The sequence below is a fragment of the Aythya fuligula genome, chromosome 6 (genome assembly GCF_009819795.1).
Source record: "Aythya fuligula isolate bAytFul2 chromosome 6, bAytFul2.pri, whole genome shotgun sequence".
In the NCBI taxonomy this organism is placed as follows: Eukaryota; Metazoa; Chordata; class Aves; order Anseriformes; family Anatidae; genus Aythya; species Aythya fuligula.
In genome coordinates, this window is record NC_045564.1 from 9,574,073 (window position 1) to 9,589,366 (window position 15,294).

Sequence of the window (15,294 nt, forward strand, 5' to 3'; positions counted from 1 at the left end):
TAACAAAAGTACGCACACTAACTGCACATGGGACAGCCAAGTCAAATTAAAAAAAAATCAAAGAAGCTGAAACAGAGATAGTGGAATTGGGAATAGCAGACATGAAGCATGAAAGGAACGTAATAATAGAGCACAAAGTTCTGGTGAACATCAGACGTAACGGGCTTTAGAAAGAGCATTTACATTCACATGTCTGCTAATGACTTATTACGTATTCAGAGCCATGAACCTCCTGCATTACCTTGTCATCCATGAGCATGTAAAGATAAGTGACCAATCTAGCACTAGATTTAAAGACAGCACTGCTGCTCGCTGGAAGTCATTTTCTCTACCTGTGGGACAACTGTTTTTTCTTGGTAAGCTCCATGCTAGCAAGACCATTGCTTATGCTGCTTTAATGAACTCTCAAAAAACAGAGTAGGTTACTTTGCACCTTGAGAACACACACAGAGCTGAAGGTTATTTCCAGGAGAACACCTGAAGTAGCAGTTACACTAATAAATAAATAAAGAAATATGTGTAGAATAAGTGGAAACAGAAAGAGGAGAGAAATGCAATTGCGCAGGTATAACTAGATTTGTTATAGCAATATTGTGTAAAAAGCAGGTAGGATCACAAAGCAAAATGCTGATTAAATCACAAAAAAAAAGAAGTTACATTTATCAAATGGAGCTTCAAGAGTTTATGAAGGTGATGTAAGATTAAGTCCAACAGAGAGACTAAAACTGCTTTCAGTCCTGGGCACTGTCATCTGCAGGACAACCCAGTGCTGCAGAATAAAAACTGAAGCACCTCCAGAAAGCCTTGTTGGAGGGAAGAGGGTCCTGAGAAAGCCAGGGAACGCAGGCAGAGTAAGAGAACACAAAAAAATGAATCTCACATGAAGCAGCTTGTGGTAGAATCCAGCTCAGGAGATTCATTCTTAGGCATTGTGCCCTTCTCCTTCATCTCTCCTCTACTCAGTGGGCGCTGGAAGATAAAGCTATCGCATGGGGTGGCGTGTGGCTTTGGGGTCATTTTTTCACTACAGGGAAAATGAATTCCCCATGCCTCCTTTTTAAGCAGGGAGTACAGCCCGATGGATGCAAAGAAACAAGGGCGCTACGAGAGAGGTGACTCCTCAAGCACACAGGACTGAGCTAGCTTCTCATCCATAATGATCAACAAGTGTATGTGCTATATATTTAGAGAGACTCTCTGCAGAGACACAATCCTGTCATGGTCCAGCCCAAAATTTCAGCATCTAAGAACTACATGACTTCCCAGCATCACAATTCCAGGACCTGAAAGAAGTGCATAAAGCCAAGACTCAGCATGATTGAACTCTCCCATCTTGTATTTGCCAATAATCCTGATTGCGTACTTAGGAATTTATTATGAGAAATAAATTCTGCAATCCGGCCAGTCTGCCCTTTAAAAGCAAGTTTGAAATACTGTCCTCACTCACAACAGTGCCCCTGCAGGCTTTGTTTGCAAGGAATGCTGCACTGAAGTTACCCTCTGCTCCTGGAAGGCATCCTGCGTGGTGTGTGAACCCTGCCATCCAGGCGACTCGAGTGAAATGGGGGGAACACCGCCAGCTGCTTCCTGTCGGTGCTCCTTTACACATGAAGTATCCTTTTTCCGAAGGAAAGGCTCTCTTGTTTAATCCCTGACCTCTTCTGTGGTGACCAGATGACACTGTGACAAAAGCTGCAAATGCCTCGCAGCCGCTGTGGCTTGGGATTGCCAGGTCTGCACAGCGTGTTGGTGTGTTTGTCCCCATGCAGCCCCACCACGGGTTACGAGGGCTGCAGCATGTCCTAAGGCTGGGCCGGGAGGGCATCTCCATGTCATCAGGAAGCGAGCTGACAACTTGGTTGTTGTTGACAACACATTAAGAACGCACAAGTTTGCATATTTTATTAGGCTTATTCCTTAAAAAGCTCAGACAAGAAGCAAGAGCACCAGCTGAAGATGCATTCAATAACACATTTGCTGCTTAAATGTGATGGGATTTTTGTTTTTGCAGACACGACTGCAAAACAAAACACCAGAGCCAACGCCACGTCACCTGCAGAGCAATGTGTAAGATAGGCACGGCACGCAGGTAGCAAACATGTAGATCCTCACCCATCGCAAACACAAACAGAAAAATCCAGGCAGCAGGGTGAAATTGCTCAGTTTTACTCTTCGGTAAAATTATGGGTTGTGCTATTTAAATCCCTATGAGCCCAATCACAAAATTTTATTAAACAGTTTTCCATGTTTAACAGTTATTCATAGAAAGGTCCACTATAATAGTATTTTAGCACCATCAACCTGTCGAAATCAACCTGCCCAATTACTCCAAACTACATTAATAACACCGGATATTACACTAATTGTGTCCAGTTTCTATGCAGACGAGGTCCCATGGGGCTAATTTTTCATCCTCAGGGGCAAGCAACTCAGCCATCAAACTGATTTCACTAAGAATCCCTCCTCATTACACAAGTCCGGGCTGTCAAACTTTTTTTTAAAAAGGTTAATGGGCCAATCAGTCATCAATTATTTCCTGGAAGCCCAGCAGACAAAGGGTTAAAGTGCTAAGAAACAGCTGCAACTGATTTACATTTGGAAGTTATTATCAACATGAGATGTCTAAAATGTTGTGGGTTTTCTTCTTTTTTTTTTTTCCTTCTTTTTTTTTTTTTTGGTTTAAGTGGGAAGGGGTGGCTAAAATGGGAAATAAGCCCAAACTGTAGGACTGTGGTGATACAGCTGATAACACGTGAGACTTTTTTGGATTTTACTAGAGGAGCAGTGGATGTGCAACCAGTGAGTTTTAGGAAAACTACACAGCCTTGCATATAGTGGTACGGAAGCCATTAGCACCACCACTTTCTAGGAACTACACGGTACCACGGTTGATGCTGCACATGCTGATTTCACCTTTACCTTTTCATAGTAAGTTTCCTTCATTCAGCAGAACTGCATGAATATTTTCCCCTGCCAAACAACGTACATTGCTACAGCCCACCCACTTATGGAGAGCGATGCACAATTCCTTACAAGTGCTGTGCAAGGGAAGACAAACAGGCACAGTCACACTGCATCCACTGCATTCCCACACCAGTGCCAGTGCTCATTGTACATAACAGAGATCAGATTTAGCAATCTACACTGAAAATAACTACAGGATACAATTAGTCTATAACTTGTTCCAGAGAGCTCAATTAAGTCCACTAAAATGTAGGGAAAACATACGTCTTGGTATCCCAGTAAGAGCTGCTCTAAACAATGTGCTTATATAATTGTTTGCAGTTTTCACTTCTCAGATCTTTTATTCTCAATATTAAGAACTGCACAAATACCTACTGACACCTTGCACCAGTGGTGGATAACCACAAGCACAGCTTCACATCAGTGGAAGATAAGGCCCCCTTTTCTGCCAGGCACTCTACAATCAGAAATCACACCCATCCCTAATGTTTACTTTAAAAAAAAACACCACAGTATTGTTACTTTTCAAAGGGCATAAAAAGACGACTTACCAAGATTAAGGCATTTTTCATAGGCCCACATGGATATTTGTAAAGAATCAGAAATAAAACTGGATTTCTGACTTCCAAGTCAGTGGTTTACAACCAGCCTCTTACCTTAGATGCTAGATCGTGCATTTGCATCTTTGCACAATGTAGCTGCCAGAGGATCCTGGTGCTAATGCTACCTTGGTAAATTAATAGCAATAGATGCCAATGGCACAGCATATACTTTCCAGAAACAGCAAGTGTAGAACCAAGAGATTCAATGGCATATTTCAAACACCCATAAAGCATCTTCTAGAGTTGAGGTTACAGGTTCGGACCTATTCAAGCCTGCCTGAAGTAACACCAAGACCTATTTAAACTCCCTTTTTATCACATCCTCTTCTATCTCTCAAAAACCACTTCCACTCAAGCATCCTTCCTTAATAACCCTCAATCTTTTCAAAAGGATGATAATGAAAAACTGCTGAGGTGCTCCAGCAATCAACACTGGATGTTTACAATACACAATTTGTTTACAACGAAGGTGCATGTTATTTATGTACTACATAACGATAACTATCGTTACATTTTGCCACTTGGTGTAAATTATCCCTGTAACTTGGAAGATAAGCATGTTTATTAGCAGCATCAATTAAGGAAATATTTGTGCCATGTCCCACTGGGCATGACTATGCTAATACTTCTCTCCCCTTTCCAAACCCAGTGTCTAAATCTAATTAGTTTTGAAAATCAACCCTATCAGGACAATATAGCTCTGCTATCAGTTGCCCACAGCTCTTGGTAAAGGTTGCATTCCACTGGAAGAATTTTTCAGTGGTACTCTTTTATATCACTACCCGTGAATGACAAACTGATGATGAAAGGCTTGTTTCTAGCTCAAGGCGCTCAGCCCCCCCACCATATGTACTCGCTTTAAGACAACACGATTTGAAGAAATGCATGAAGTCATTTTTAAATTCAGTTCATAGGGTACCTAAGTCTGTACTTGCACTAGGTGTTCCCCAATACATCTCAAGCCCACAGCTCACTTTCTAAATTGTCGATTGGGTAGAGCTTATCTTTGGTGTTGTGAATGAACAGCCTCCCCCTGCATCTGCTGTGGTTGAGCCAAAGCTAACTACCTGCATTGGCACAGCATCACGGCAGCAACAGCATTGCGACCTTTCCAACAAAAGGTAGTTTGGGAGTTAATGAATATGCAGAAGACAAGTTTTCCATGAGATCCTGGCAACTCCGATGCAGCACGGCTTAACATGTCCCATGTAACCATGAAGAGTGGAAAAATGAGGATTTAGTATCTTTTTGAATGTTTAACCAAAGCATGCAGAGCACAGTTGCTACATTTCATAAAGCTACTTCTTTACACATTGCTACAGGAAAAATAATTCCATGTTTTAACAATCCTGCTCTGAGAGCAGGTACACCAGATGCCAGCTTCAGAAGAGTGAAATCGAGCAGGGTCTGTTTTAAGTGCGACATGCTATTACATGCTTTCCCCCTAGAAAATCAAAGGATTGCTTAAATCTTGGCTGCCTGCAATAAGGAGCAGGTGCGACTTTTTCATTTGTCAGTGACTCCCTATGAGAAAAAAAAACAAACACAAAAATCTGAAAACGAGCAGTTTTAGTCAAACTCTACAATTGCAAGAAATTTTACTTTCTTTAATCTAAGAAATAATCTTTCTAAATAACATCAGTACGAAAGTGGTGAAGGAACAGCAAAGGGCATAGCAGTACAATGCCCGCTTCTGTCTGCCCTCAGAAGTTAGAGTCGTCCAGCTGTGAATCCTACACCCAGACAGTCACCTTTGTGAAAATCCGGCCAGGACAGACACGACAGAAATGCAATGGTTTGGGCATCAAATAGCTGAGAAGAGCCACGTCCAGGGAGGACTCTCAGCTTTGCATGGCGTGTAACAAAAGGTGACCTTGTGCAAGCACCAGGCGCCAGTGACCGACCCACCACGCGGAGGACCACGCAGACACTCGCTGCTGCTAAGCATCGATGAAACCTTTGCAGCATCTGAGTTGCTGTGTGCAGACCTTTGCTTTGCCCATCTTAATTGGAGATTTTGCTACATGGAAGCGCACAGAATCCCTAAATAATAGGATTGGAATTAAAAACTAGCTGAGAAACTGCTTTCTAGATCAAGCTTTTAAAAATGAGAATTGTACATGATGAGAATATTTTTGTTCTGTAAAAACGTGTAAGTGCAATTGAGCTAAAGACTAAAGGAGATTTGTTATTCTGGACTGTCATTTCCCATCAACATTTTCTTTTTTGAAGGCATAATTATCTAAACATGTGGCTTTTAATACTTACACTGCTCATTAACTCTACATTTGCCAGTCTCACAACTCACGCTATCACAGCGAGGTTAAACATACAAGCTCAGAGATGCAAAACTATGGAGAACAGTGGATCTTCAGTTTTTAGCAGGGATTATACTTCCAAAAAAAGATGCATTTGTTTAATTTCAGAATTTCACTTTGATGACATCTCTCAAAACTCTTTGGACCATATAGCTATCAGGAACACGTTCCCATAAGCTTATTCAGTGTGCCTTCGACAGCTAGTTTGATGAGTGCAGTATGGGATTTTTTAAACTAGACAGGTCCTACACCCCGAGATCTTCATCTGTAAGACACAAGGGAATTCTTTACACTTGTTTCACTGCTACAATTTAATAACAAGTAGGTATAAAATCACCAGCTCCTCCATGAGCATACCTGTAACAAACATGTCTGTGCACTGATTAACAGAAGAGATTAAAAACCAGCACGTACATACAAAATTAAGTATTATTAAAAGTATCTACTTAGTTTCCTATTAAATGGAAAAAGAAAACATTTATGTCCAATAATCACTTTCTCTCATTTCATATTTTGCACTTGAAAAGACACCAAAATGATCAAAATAGGCAGAATTTTGCAACTGTTGCTCTGAAAGGTAATAATTTTACATTTACACTGAGAAATAAAACAAAATTATAATTAAAAAAGCCTCCTTAACAAGCTGCAGGAAAATTACACTTTTGTTTCCCACATATACTTTATTTGGCAGTGAGAGCACAGCATCCAACAGCAATACAGCAGTAATTGTGCAAAAAAGGACGGTGATATAAATCACCAAAGGTTAATGATCAGGATGTGAACAGAGGGACTTGTTTACAGAAATAGCATGCAATTTAAAATTTACAAGAGATTTAATGCCACTGCTTGGCAATCACTAAAATCAACAGCCCAGAAAACAGTGACATTAAGAAAAATATTACAGTTATAATCATTCCAAAATAAGTCAATTAGTGTTAGGGCATGCGCTTGCGATTACTTGACCCATTTGGTTCGCACTTAAGTGAAAAAAATCCCCCCCCCATTATATTGAGATTACTGAGTTGTGACCTATTTTGCATTCCATATTTCTTACACTATCCCTCTTACATGCCGCTGGAGATGGTGGCAGAGGTTTTTTCTCCTCTCCTGGCTTCCAAGTAATTCTGACCTTTGACATTTGTAATAATAAAAAAAGAAGGAAGTTTATAATTGTGTTGTTCAAATGAAGGTGGAGGGGGAAAAAAAATTCAATGTGCTATTATACAAAAGCCATGACGGCTGTCTTCGGTGAAAAAAAAGCAATGTAAGTCAATTTGTGAACTTTGGCACCAGATGACCTTTAGAAATACAACAATATACAGAATTTACAAGCAAGAGTAGCACATGCAAATGACCCGGCACTGTCTCGCCTTTGGATTAGAGCTGCAAAGAGCATTATGGAGAACGCTTTCACAAAACAAATTAAGACTGTTACTTAAATGTCACGGCACACTATTGTATTTGGCTACAGATCATTACACCTGATACTAACACTTTTAAAAACTGTAATAACTTGGGAAATATTACATTGAGTGCCCACATGTATAAAGGGAATATAAAAAAATAAATAAATAAAAGAAGAAAATGGGTTCTTGAAGTAATTTAAACATCACCACTCCACGACTAGAGGGAAAGGTCAAAATTTAAGTAAGCTGAAAGGAACATGAATGGTAAAATAAAATGCACAAACAAAAAGATGAAAAGACCACTGGAATGACTCTGCAAACATAAGATGAAAGCACGCATGCTTTGGGCAAATTTGATTTCCATTCCTGCATTTGGTAAGGGAGAGACGGAATGAGGACAATTTTCAGAAAAGCGGGTTAAAAAAGGGGTAGAGAGGAGGTGTTCATCTAAAACGTGTTGTTTTGTTACCTTCAGTGTTGGTGCTGCTGCTGCTGTATATATTTCGCAGGCTACCAACACGGTTTAGTTTCCAAGCTTTGCGTTTGGCTGCATCCAGAGAGCAGAAGGGGAAGAGAAAAAAAAGAGAATAGAATAAAAATAAAGAAAAGAAAAAAAATGAGGAGGGGGGAAAAAAAGAAACATCAAAATAGCATGTGAAGTAAAATACAAGCACAAGCCTGTTACATGTGAAGAGTTACACACAGAAAATGCACACAGGACTATACAGCCTCTCAGATCCACAAACAATATGGAAAGCCTCTTCCTTATTGGAAATGTTTTTTAAAACTCTGAAACATGACAAGGTTTGGCAAGACTAGACGAATCTGCTATTAGAACAGACAAAACCAGACCAGTAGAACTAAAAATGCACAACATATTTGTACAGAGGATACCAGACTTGTCAAAACAACTACTGTAAAATGCTATTTAATACTCAAACTCAGCCAGAGGAGTTCTTTTTCTCCAAAAGCCTATATTAATCACTTGATGCCTGTAGTTACAACACCTTTGAAAGTTGAGGTGATGATGCAATGGGCTTAAATCATCAAAACAAGAATGAATGTTATTTGCAGGATTGAGCTTACAGGCATTACTTCATTATTTTGAAGACTGTCAAGTAGACATTGATGCTGCGTAAATTTTATTTGTGCTTCCCCCTCACCCCTGGCAAATCACTGCAAAACACAAGTTTTACTTGGAACTTGCAAATGTATATATATATATATTATATTATGGACACCACCACTGCTTTATGAGAATCCACAATTTTTTAGATTTTCTGAGATCCCAGCTGCTGTTTTTACAATTAGCAGGAAATATTGCTCAAAAACACTCAATTCCTGTGCTCATTAAGAGAGACTAAATTTTTACGTTCTTCAAAATCTACATGTTTTGCCTCGAAAGTGAATTCACAGCATGAGAAGCGCATTCAATCAACAACATGCTTAGACTCAGTTGCATCAGACAGGACTGCATGAAACATCCAAGTACACCATGGTACCGCTGGCCTCTAACAGTGACTTAGGCTGAAATAATAGAAACGTCCCCTCTCCTTTACCTGTGGACAAGGAGGGAATGGCATATCTACGGGAAGTGGTATCTCTACAAGCTTTTCAACCACCTCATCAGCTTACCCACTCAAGAAATAATAACACAACACTGCCTGGCCTGTAATAACTTTGTAAAATGTGTTGTACAGGATCAGGGGTGAGATCACTGTGGTCAGTGAGAACTGGAAGAGCATCAAGACCTCCTTCTGTGACTTGTCTCAGTAGATCACACAGACCTAGTGCCCACAGACAGTGGAGAGCCTGAGCTCAGGTGTGAGACTTCTAAAAAGGACAGTATCGGTTACAGTGTTATTAATTATGATTAATTTCCATGACGTTTTAAAACCGAACATTCTACCACTCTGATTCAGCTTATTATGGAGAAACTTGTGATGAATTTGGAATCAGACCCCCTAAGCACAGACGCTCCTCACCCTTTAGGATAACGTGAACATCACACAACATAATGAGTACGGTGATAAAGCATTTAAGAATTTTTCTTTCTAAATTTAACAGAGAACTTTTTTTTAATGTCCCATGGAACTCAGACTGAACAGCTGCTTCCACAGAAAAGGAACAGTGACACAAAGTCATTCAAATGCTTAACAAAAAGCTTGATTTTCGGCTGAAGATCTAAGGCTGGAACAAGCACTTGTTTGCTGCACACGGATACCTGTCATAAAGCAGCACGGAGCTCGTGTTTGCAGGAGGTGATGTGTTCAGGCACTGAAAGGAGAATGTTTCTCTCTCCAGCCCCTATCTCAAAGTTGCCTGTTTAAAGCTATCCTCATGTACACACCGAGAAAGAACTTCAAACTGCACAGACAGTAAAACAGCTATAAAAAAGTTATTACTGCAGCTGAAGAGAAATGCCTCAGCACCCTGGACTGTTAAGCTAGATGTCCTGTTGTAATAAAGTGATCCGCAGGCTTTAGTGCTCTATGCTGAGAGGGAAAATGGAGGACTGGGTACCTTACATCACAGAACGGTTTGGGCTGGAAGGGACCTCAAAGCCCCCCCAGTGCCACCCCTCAAGCAGAGCAGGCCCCATCCAGCCTGGCCTTGGGCACTGCCAGGGATGGGGCACCCACAGCTCCTCAGGGCAGCCTGGGACACTGCCACCTTCAGAGTGAAAAATGTCTTCCTTACATCTAAACTAAACCTCCCCTCTTTTGGTTTAAAGCCATCACCCTTGTCCTATCACCACATTCCTTAATGAAGAGTCCCTCCCAGCTTTCCTGTATCCCCTGTAAGCATTGAAAGGCTGCTACAAGGCTTCCCCAGAGTGTGCACACACACTCGTGTGTGTGCAGCCCAGGACACAATCGTCTTTCTGGGCTGCAAGTGCACATTGCTGGCTCGTGTCACTCATCTGAGTGACATCCTTTAGACTATATATCACTGAAATTAAAATATGTAATGTTATCTGGAAGATTAAGTTAGATCTATTTAAAAATTAAAGTTCATCAAATCTAAATATATCTTCATTGTATGCATCCTTCAATATGAAAAATCTTCAGTTTTAGAAATACTTAACTAGTCCCAGCAGGTACCAGCAACTAGAGAGGCACAATTTCCCAGCTGAAAACTTGTTTTTCCTGAAAAAAATTTACATATAAATAGGCAAAATCGAGGTTTGGCACCCTCAGGAAAGGAAGACCATTTCCAGTATACAAAGACCCTTTCCCAGTCTGTTTTCATTTTTCAAACTTTAATCGCATGTTAAAGTACGGACATATAAGCAAGACGTGAACTTGCAGCCTGGTTTTCTATTAACCTATTGATGAAATAGTCCATTTTAATGTGTTCAGTGTCATGCCTTTTTCTTCTTTTTAAACAAATGGACTTTTTTTCTCAGTGAAGCTGAGGTCCTGATACATCCTAGTGTGTCCTTTAGCATCGATTAGACTCCAGTCTGCTTCTTGGTGGTGCTCTGCGGTCTCTGAAAATTCACGAATATGATCAGCAGCAGGGTTGGACAGTGCCAAGCTCAGCCTCCGCCGGGTGATTGATGTGCGTGCGACCACCAGGGCCTAGCCCAGCCATCCCACCCTGACTGCCTTCAAAATTACAGTCTGACTATAAATTTCTGCTACCTACCAACAAGGCCTCAGCAGGCACTGGAGGTCATCGTTTGCCTGATCTGTCTTTGACTTACATGCCGGAATATTCAGTCCATCCAGTCTGGGTTCACTCCCCAGTTTTAAGTTAGCTCATTGTGATCTCTGGTTGCCAGCTCTGGTGTTGTATATGTATGTGCATAGATAAAGAAAACCATGAAAGCCAGAACTGGTTTCCAATGAAAAGTTATTAAAAATACTTCGTTATTTAACAGAAACAAAGCTTTGTAATTAGAAAAGATCTTTAAGGTGAATTATCTGTTGAAGTATTTTCTGGAAGTCTGTTTTCTTAGAATAACCTTACTAAGAAGCATATCTACTTAGAGATACTAAAAAGAAACCAACAAACACTTTTCTCAAACAACAAATACCTGGAATGAAGATAACTATTTCCCAAAAGATACGAGTATTTGATTTAGCTTGTCCTGAAACAGCAACTAGTATTCCACCTAGTATGCTGGACTACCACAATCTGAATGACTAATGTATTTTAGTAACGTTTTGAGAAAATCTTATTAACATCGACACTTGCCCTGATCCCTGGCTTTAATGCTGACAGGAAAACAACATCTTGCAGCAATCAAAGCAGGGCCCCATCCCAACTAGCATGTCGGCACAGAGTGGAAGCACAGTTTCTGATCTTCACCAAGCTCATTAACTCCAGAATTTAGATTACTGAGATTAAACTCTTACCTTTGCCAGGCAAATTAATTTGTGCTTCCAAACTCTCAATCTGGACTAGCACAATAAGTCATTATCTGTCACCCGATGGCTCTGAGCTCTGCTTTTAACAAACCTGCAAAACAACGCCTTGATTGTTGCAACGTTCGACTTGGTGCAGGCCATCGTCCGGCAGTTCCTCCCAGTGGTTACCACAGGGAGAAATCACAAAGCAACAAACCATGAAAGCGTTGACTCTTGGAGCCTGACATGTGGTTTTACGATGAAGGGTTAAAATGATTTCTTGAGCTCTTACAAGGAAGCTACTCTCAATTTCACCATCTATGATCTGATGCGTCACTCGAGTGGCACATACACACTCAGACATCTAGTTCAAATATACCATTTGAGGGACTAGAGCCTACCGTATTGATTTGTAAGGAGGGAAGAATGATGTGCTTCTATATAACTGTGTCAAGTGTTACAATGGACCATACAGATATTTATTTTTTATAGCAGGAACTACTCCCCAGGTAGTCAGAGGTCAGCAGTCGTTGAATCATCTCCATATACTGTAAAAGAACCACATGCTACCTGAACAGACATACCAGTTCAAACCGCCTGTATTCCTCTTTGCTTCATCCTAATTTTCATCATAATTTTTATGGCGAACAAATGGTGTGCACAATTGCAAAGTTCTGTTGGGGTAGAACTGCATTTTTGGAAGGATACATCCCCAGACATTTCTGCATCCAGAAGGGAGGACTGGATGTGTTCCCTGCAGTCTCTCCAGAAGCACTCCCATTTCCTTCCTTCACTCCTTCTGGGTCACTCAAAAGAGTTGCAAGAGCATCTTATGGGTGTTTTTAATATCAGCTTTGTGTTTCACCAGGGAATGTGGTAGCTCTCACTTTTAGAAAGTACCTTGCCACGTCTCCACCTAAACACCATAAGTCCAGTAAGACAAAACACCGGCCATTGTTCATTCATGCCTCACCTATGGCCCCTTGTAAGATTAAAACAAAAACAAAAACAAAACACAGATACACAAAAAAATTCAAACCCTTTTCAGGTGTTGTCCATGACATGACATGTCCAGTGTCTCCTGCTCCTCAAGAATTCACAGCCTGCAGAAGCCCTGGCCAGGACGGATGCCTCCTGGTGCCAGGTGTTAAGCCTGGGCTCAAAAAATTCTTGGTTGAGCCACATAGAAAAATGCTCTTTTGCATAGTTTCTGTCAGCAAATGCAGAGTGCAGTGCTGGCTGCATCGTCCCTGCGTACAGCTGGGTACCAAGCGCAGCTCTGCAAAGCAGTACGCCGAAACTCACCGCTGCTTGGCACTTCATGAGGGCTGACACCTACTTTTAGAAGAATGTGCTCTCTATCAAATGCGACTATCGTACCAGCGGTCCGTGTGTCAGCAGGGGTTGCGTTACCCACGACAGCTGTCAAGGTTTGCTCGCTCTGCACATAACATTATATGAAAGTCATTTCAAAGGGGTAGCACATAGCCCTCATTCTCACCTCAAAAACCTCACGCTGATTCACCAGCCACACAGCCCCGCTGAACAAAGCACCGCCATTACAGGGAAGCTGCAAGGCAAACTTCTCGTATGCATTGCTCTGCAAATGTAACTCAACTTCATTGTGCCAGTAGAGCCTTGAAATGGGACAGATTGCGTTTCCAAAGTCCATACATCCATTTTTTCCCCCAGCTCTGCTGCACCTGCCAATAGTGCAAGACAAACTCCCTGCCACAAAAGGGTGTTGAGAAGCATCCAACTCATGTCATAAGGGCATCAGAGAAGCCCCTAGAAAGGGCAATTTTTAAGAACATTGGGAAAAAGTGATTAATTAGAGACAAACTGCAGGCAAAGGGGTTTTGCAGCTCACCAAACAACATCCTTGGCATCTAGCTACCTAAAAACTGCTAGTGGGGCTTGCCTTCAGGAGTTGATCTTGATTTGATAAACTCATCTTTTCAGAACACAGGCTTTGACCTCACACTTTTTTTTGTTTGTTTGTTTGTTTGTTTTTTTCTAAACAAGCTTTTCCTGTTTATTTTTTAAATGAATTACTCCCACCAATTCATTCCTCCTTCTGTTTTACCAGCTGCAGAACCACAAAGCTCCCACATCTACAACCTGGACCTTACAAAACAATAAAAATCTGGGTTTCCTATGAAAAGCCTTAACTGCTTAAATCAAGCATGACTTAGGGCACGTGTGGCTTAACGTGTAGAAATGCTACAGCCTGGCAAACAGACAGAGAGAGGGCTGTGTGTGGCTGCAGAGCACACGGAGCATAGGAGTCATGAAGCCCTTGTCATGACTCTTCAGGTGCTGAAGAGACTCACTGTACTTTACCAGATGCAATTCCACTCTGTTATTTCAATTTTCTGGGTCCTTATCTTTACATTTGCAGTTTAGAAGGCACAGACTGCAATGCACACACTCTGAAATGGAAGCTGTACATGTTATTTAATAGCACAACAAGTCTTTGACCATCCAAACACCACTGCAATAGAGTTTTGTAAAATGAATCCAAATAGAAGATAGTTAAAACTAGTGGGAGATGATTAAACATTAGGTCCCTGTCCATTGCAGCAAGCCCTGATGATAAAATGGTGGCAACAGTTTGTCATTTCAGCTGAAGCTCTGGGAGGACATCCAGCTGTATCTGGAGGCATAGGCAATCCTCCATTTGCTGTTAATTTTGAATATTTCACCTTGTGAGATGAATTATACTTACTCAACATACATGCTGTATGTAAAATGAGCTTGGTCATGTTTTAAATGTTTATATCATAAAGTGAGAATAGGCATGTCAGCAGATGAAGAAGAAAATTAGGCTTTGGAATGGCCTTTTGTTAAGATACGGAGTAACTGGGAATCAATTAAGCTTAATGACTCCCAATTACTGCATATCTTTGTATTTGTTCAGGCAATAACTTTACATCTGTGACCAACCCCTTGCAGACAGAGTTTCTTCTGTGTTTGCTTTCTTTAATAGGGATGCTATTTATTCCGTGTTAATGAATCTACTTTTCCTGTCTGATTTTGATTAGTTAGGTATTGTACTAAACATGTTTACCACCATTACGATCACATACCATTATTTCTAAAAGCATCTACTGTATAAACCATGTGCACATCTGATGGTACGCCTGTTTAATAATACCTGTGAAGTTTTTGAAGGATGGTTAAGGTGCCACTCACCTAAACACGACATTAACCCCCTTCAAGTTGCTTAAACCACACTATTGATGCATGACAAGCAGAAATATGCTTTCTTTCTTAGGGGAGTCTCAGTATCTAGAGTCTCACCCTACAAATCCTCCTCCACTGCTGTACTGAGAAACTACAGACTTGCTAATATCACCTCTGGTCTCCGTGTGACAGAGTTCTTTGTTGATTAGATAAATAGTCCTCAGATAGCTGATTAAAAAATGATGTAGCCGTTAGGTTGTGTGTCCAAGCCCTGTCAGCCATGTTGGATGTTAAAGTGTGCATGAATTACATCCCTGGAGTGTGCTGAACAGTGCTGATTAAATGAGGCACGCCACAGCCCTCAGCATCAATTATCAGAAATAATAGGATCTTTTCACCTACACTGGAGGAAGGGGGCTGGGGATGGAGTCAGCATGCCACTCATTTCTCAGAATATCTCATC

The 15,294-nt window shown here is 41.0% G+C and overlaps 1 protein-coding gene across 7 annotated transcripts in view; it reads right to left on the reverse strand.

Moving 5' to 3' along the window:
* Positions 1-15,294, reverse strand: part of AGAP1 (ArfGAP with GTPase domain, ankyrin repeat and PH domain 1) — a 345,403-nt gene that overhangs the window by 46,848 nt on the left and 283,261 nt on the right. For 4 of the 7 annotated variants that reach the window (XM_032190225.1, XM_032190228.1, XM_032190229.1 and 1 more), the window contains one exon: positions 7,760-7,837. The exons of the other annotated variants lie outside the window; for them this stretch is intronic. In XM_032190225.1, the coding sequence (XP_032046116.1) occupies positions 7,760-7,837 (78 nt within the window). The remainder of the gene's footprint in view (positions 1-7,759; positions 7,838-15,294) is intronic. 7 annotated transcript variants of the gene reach the window in all.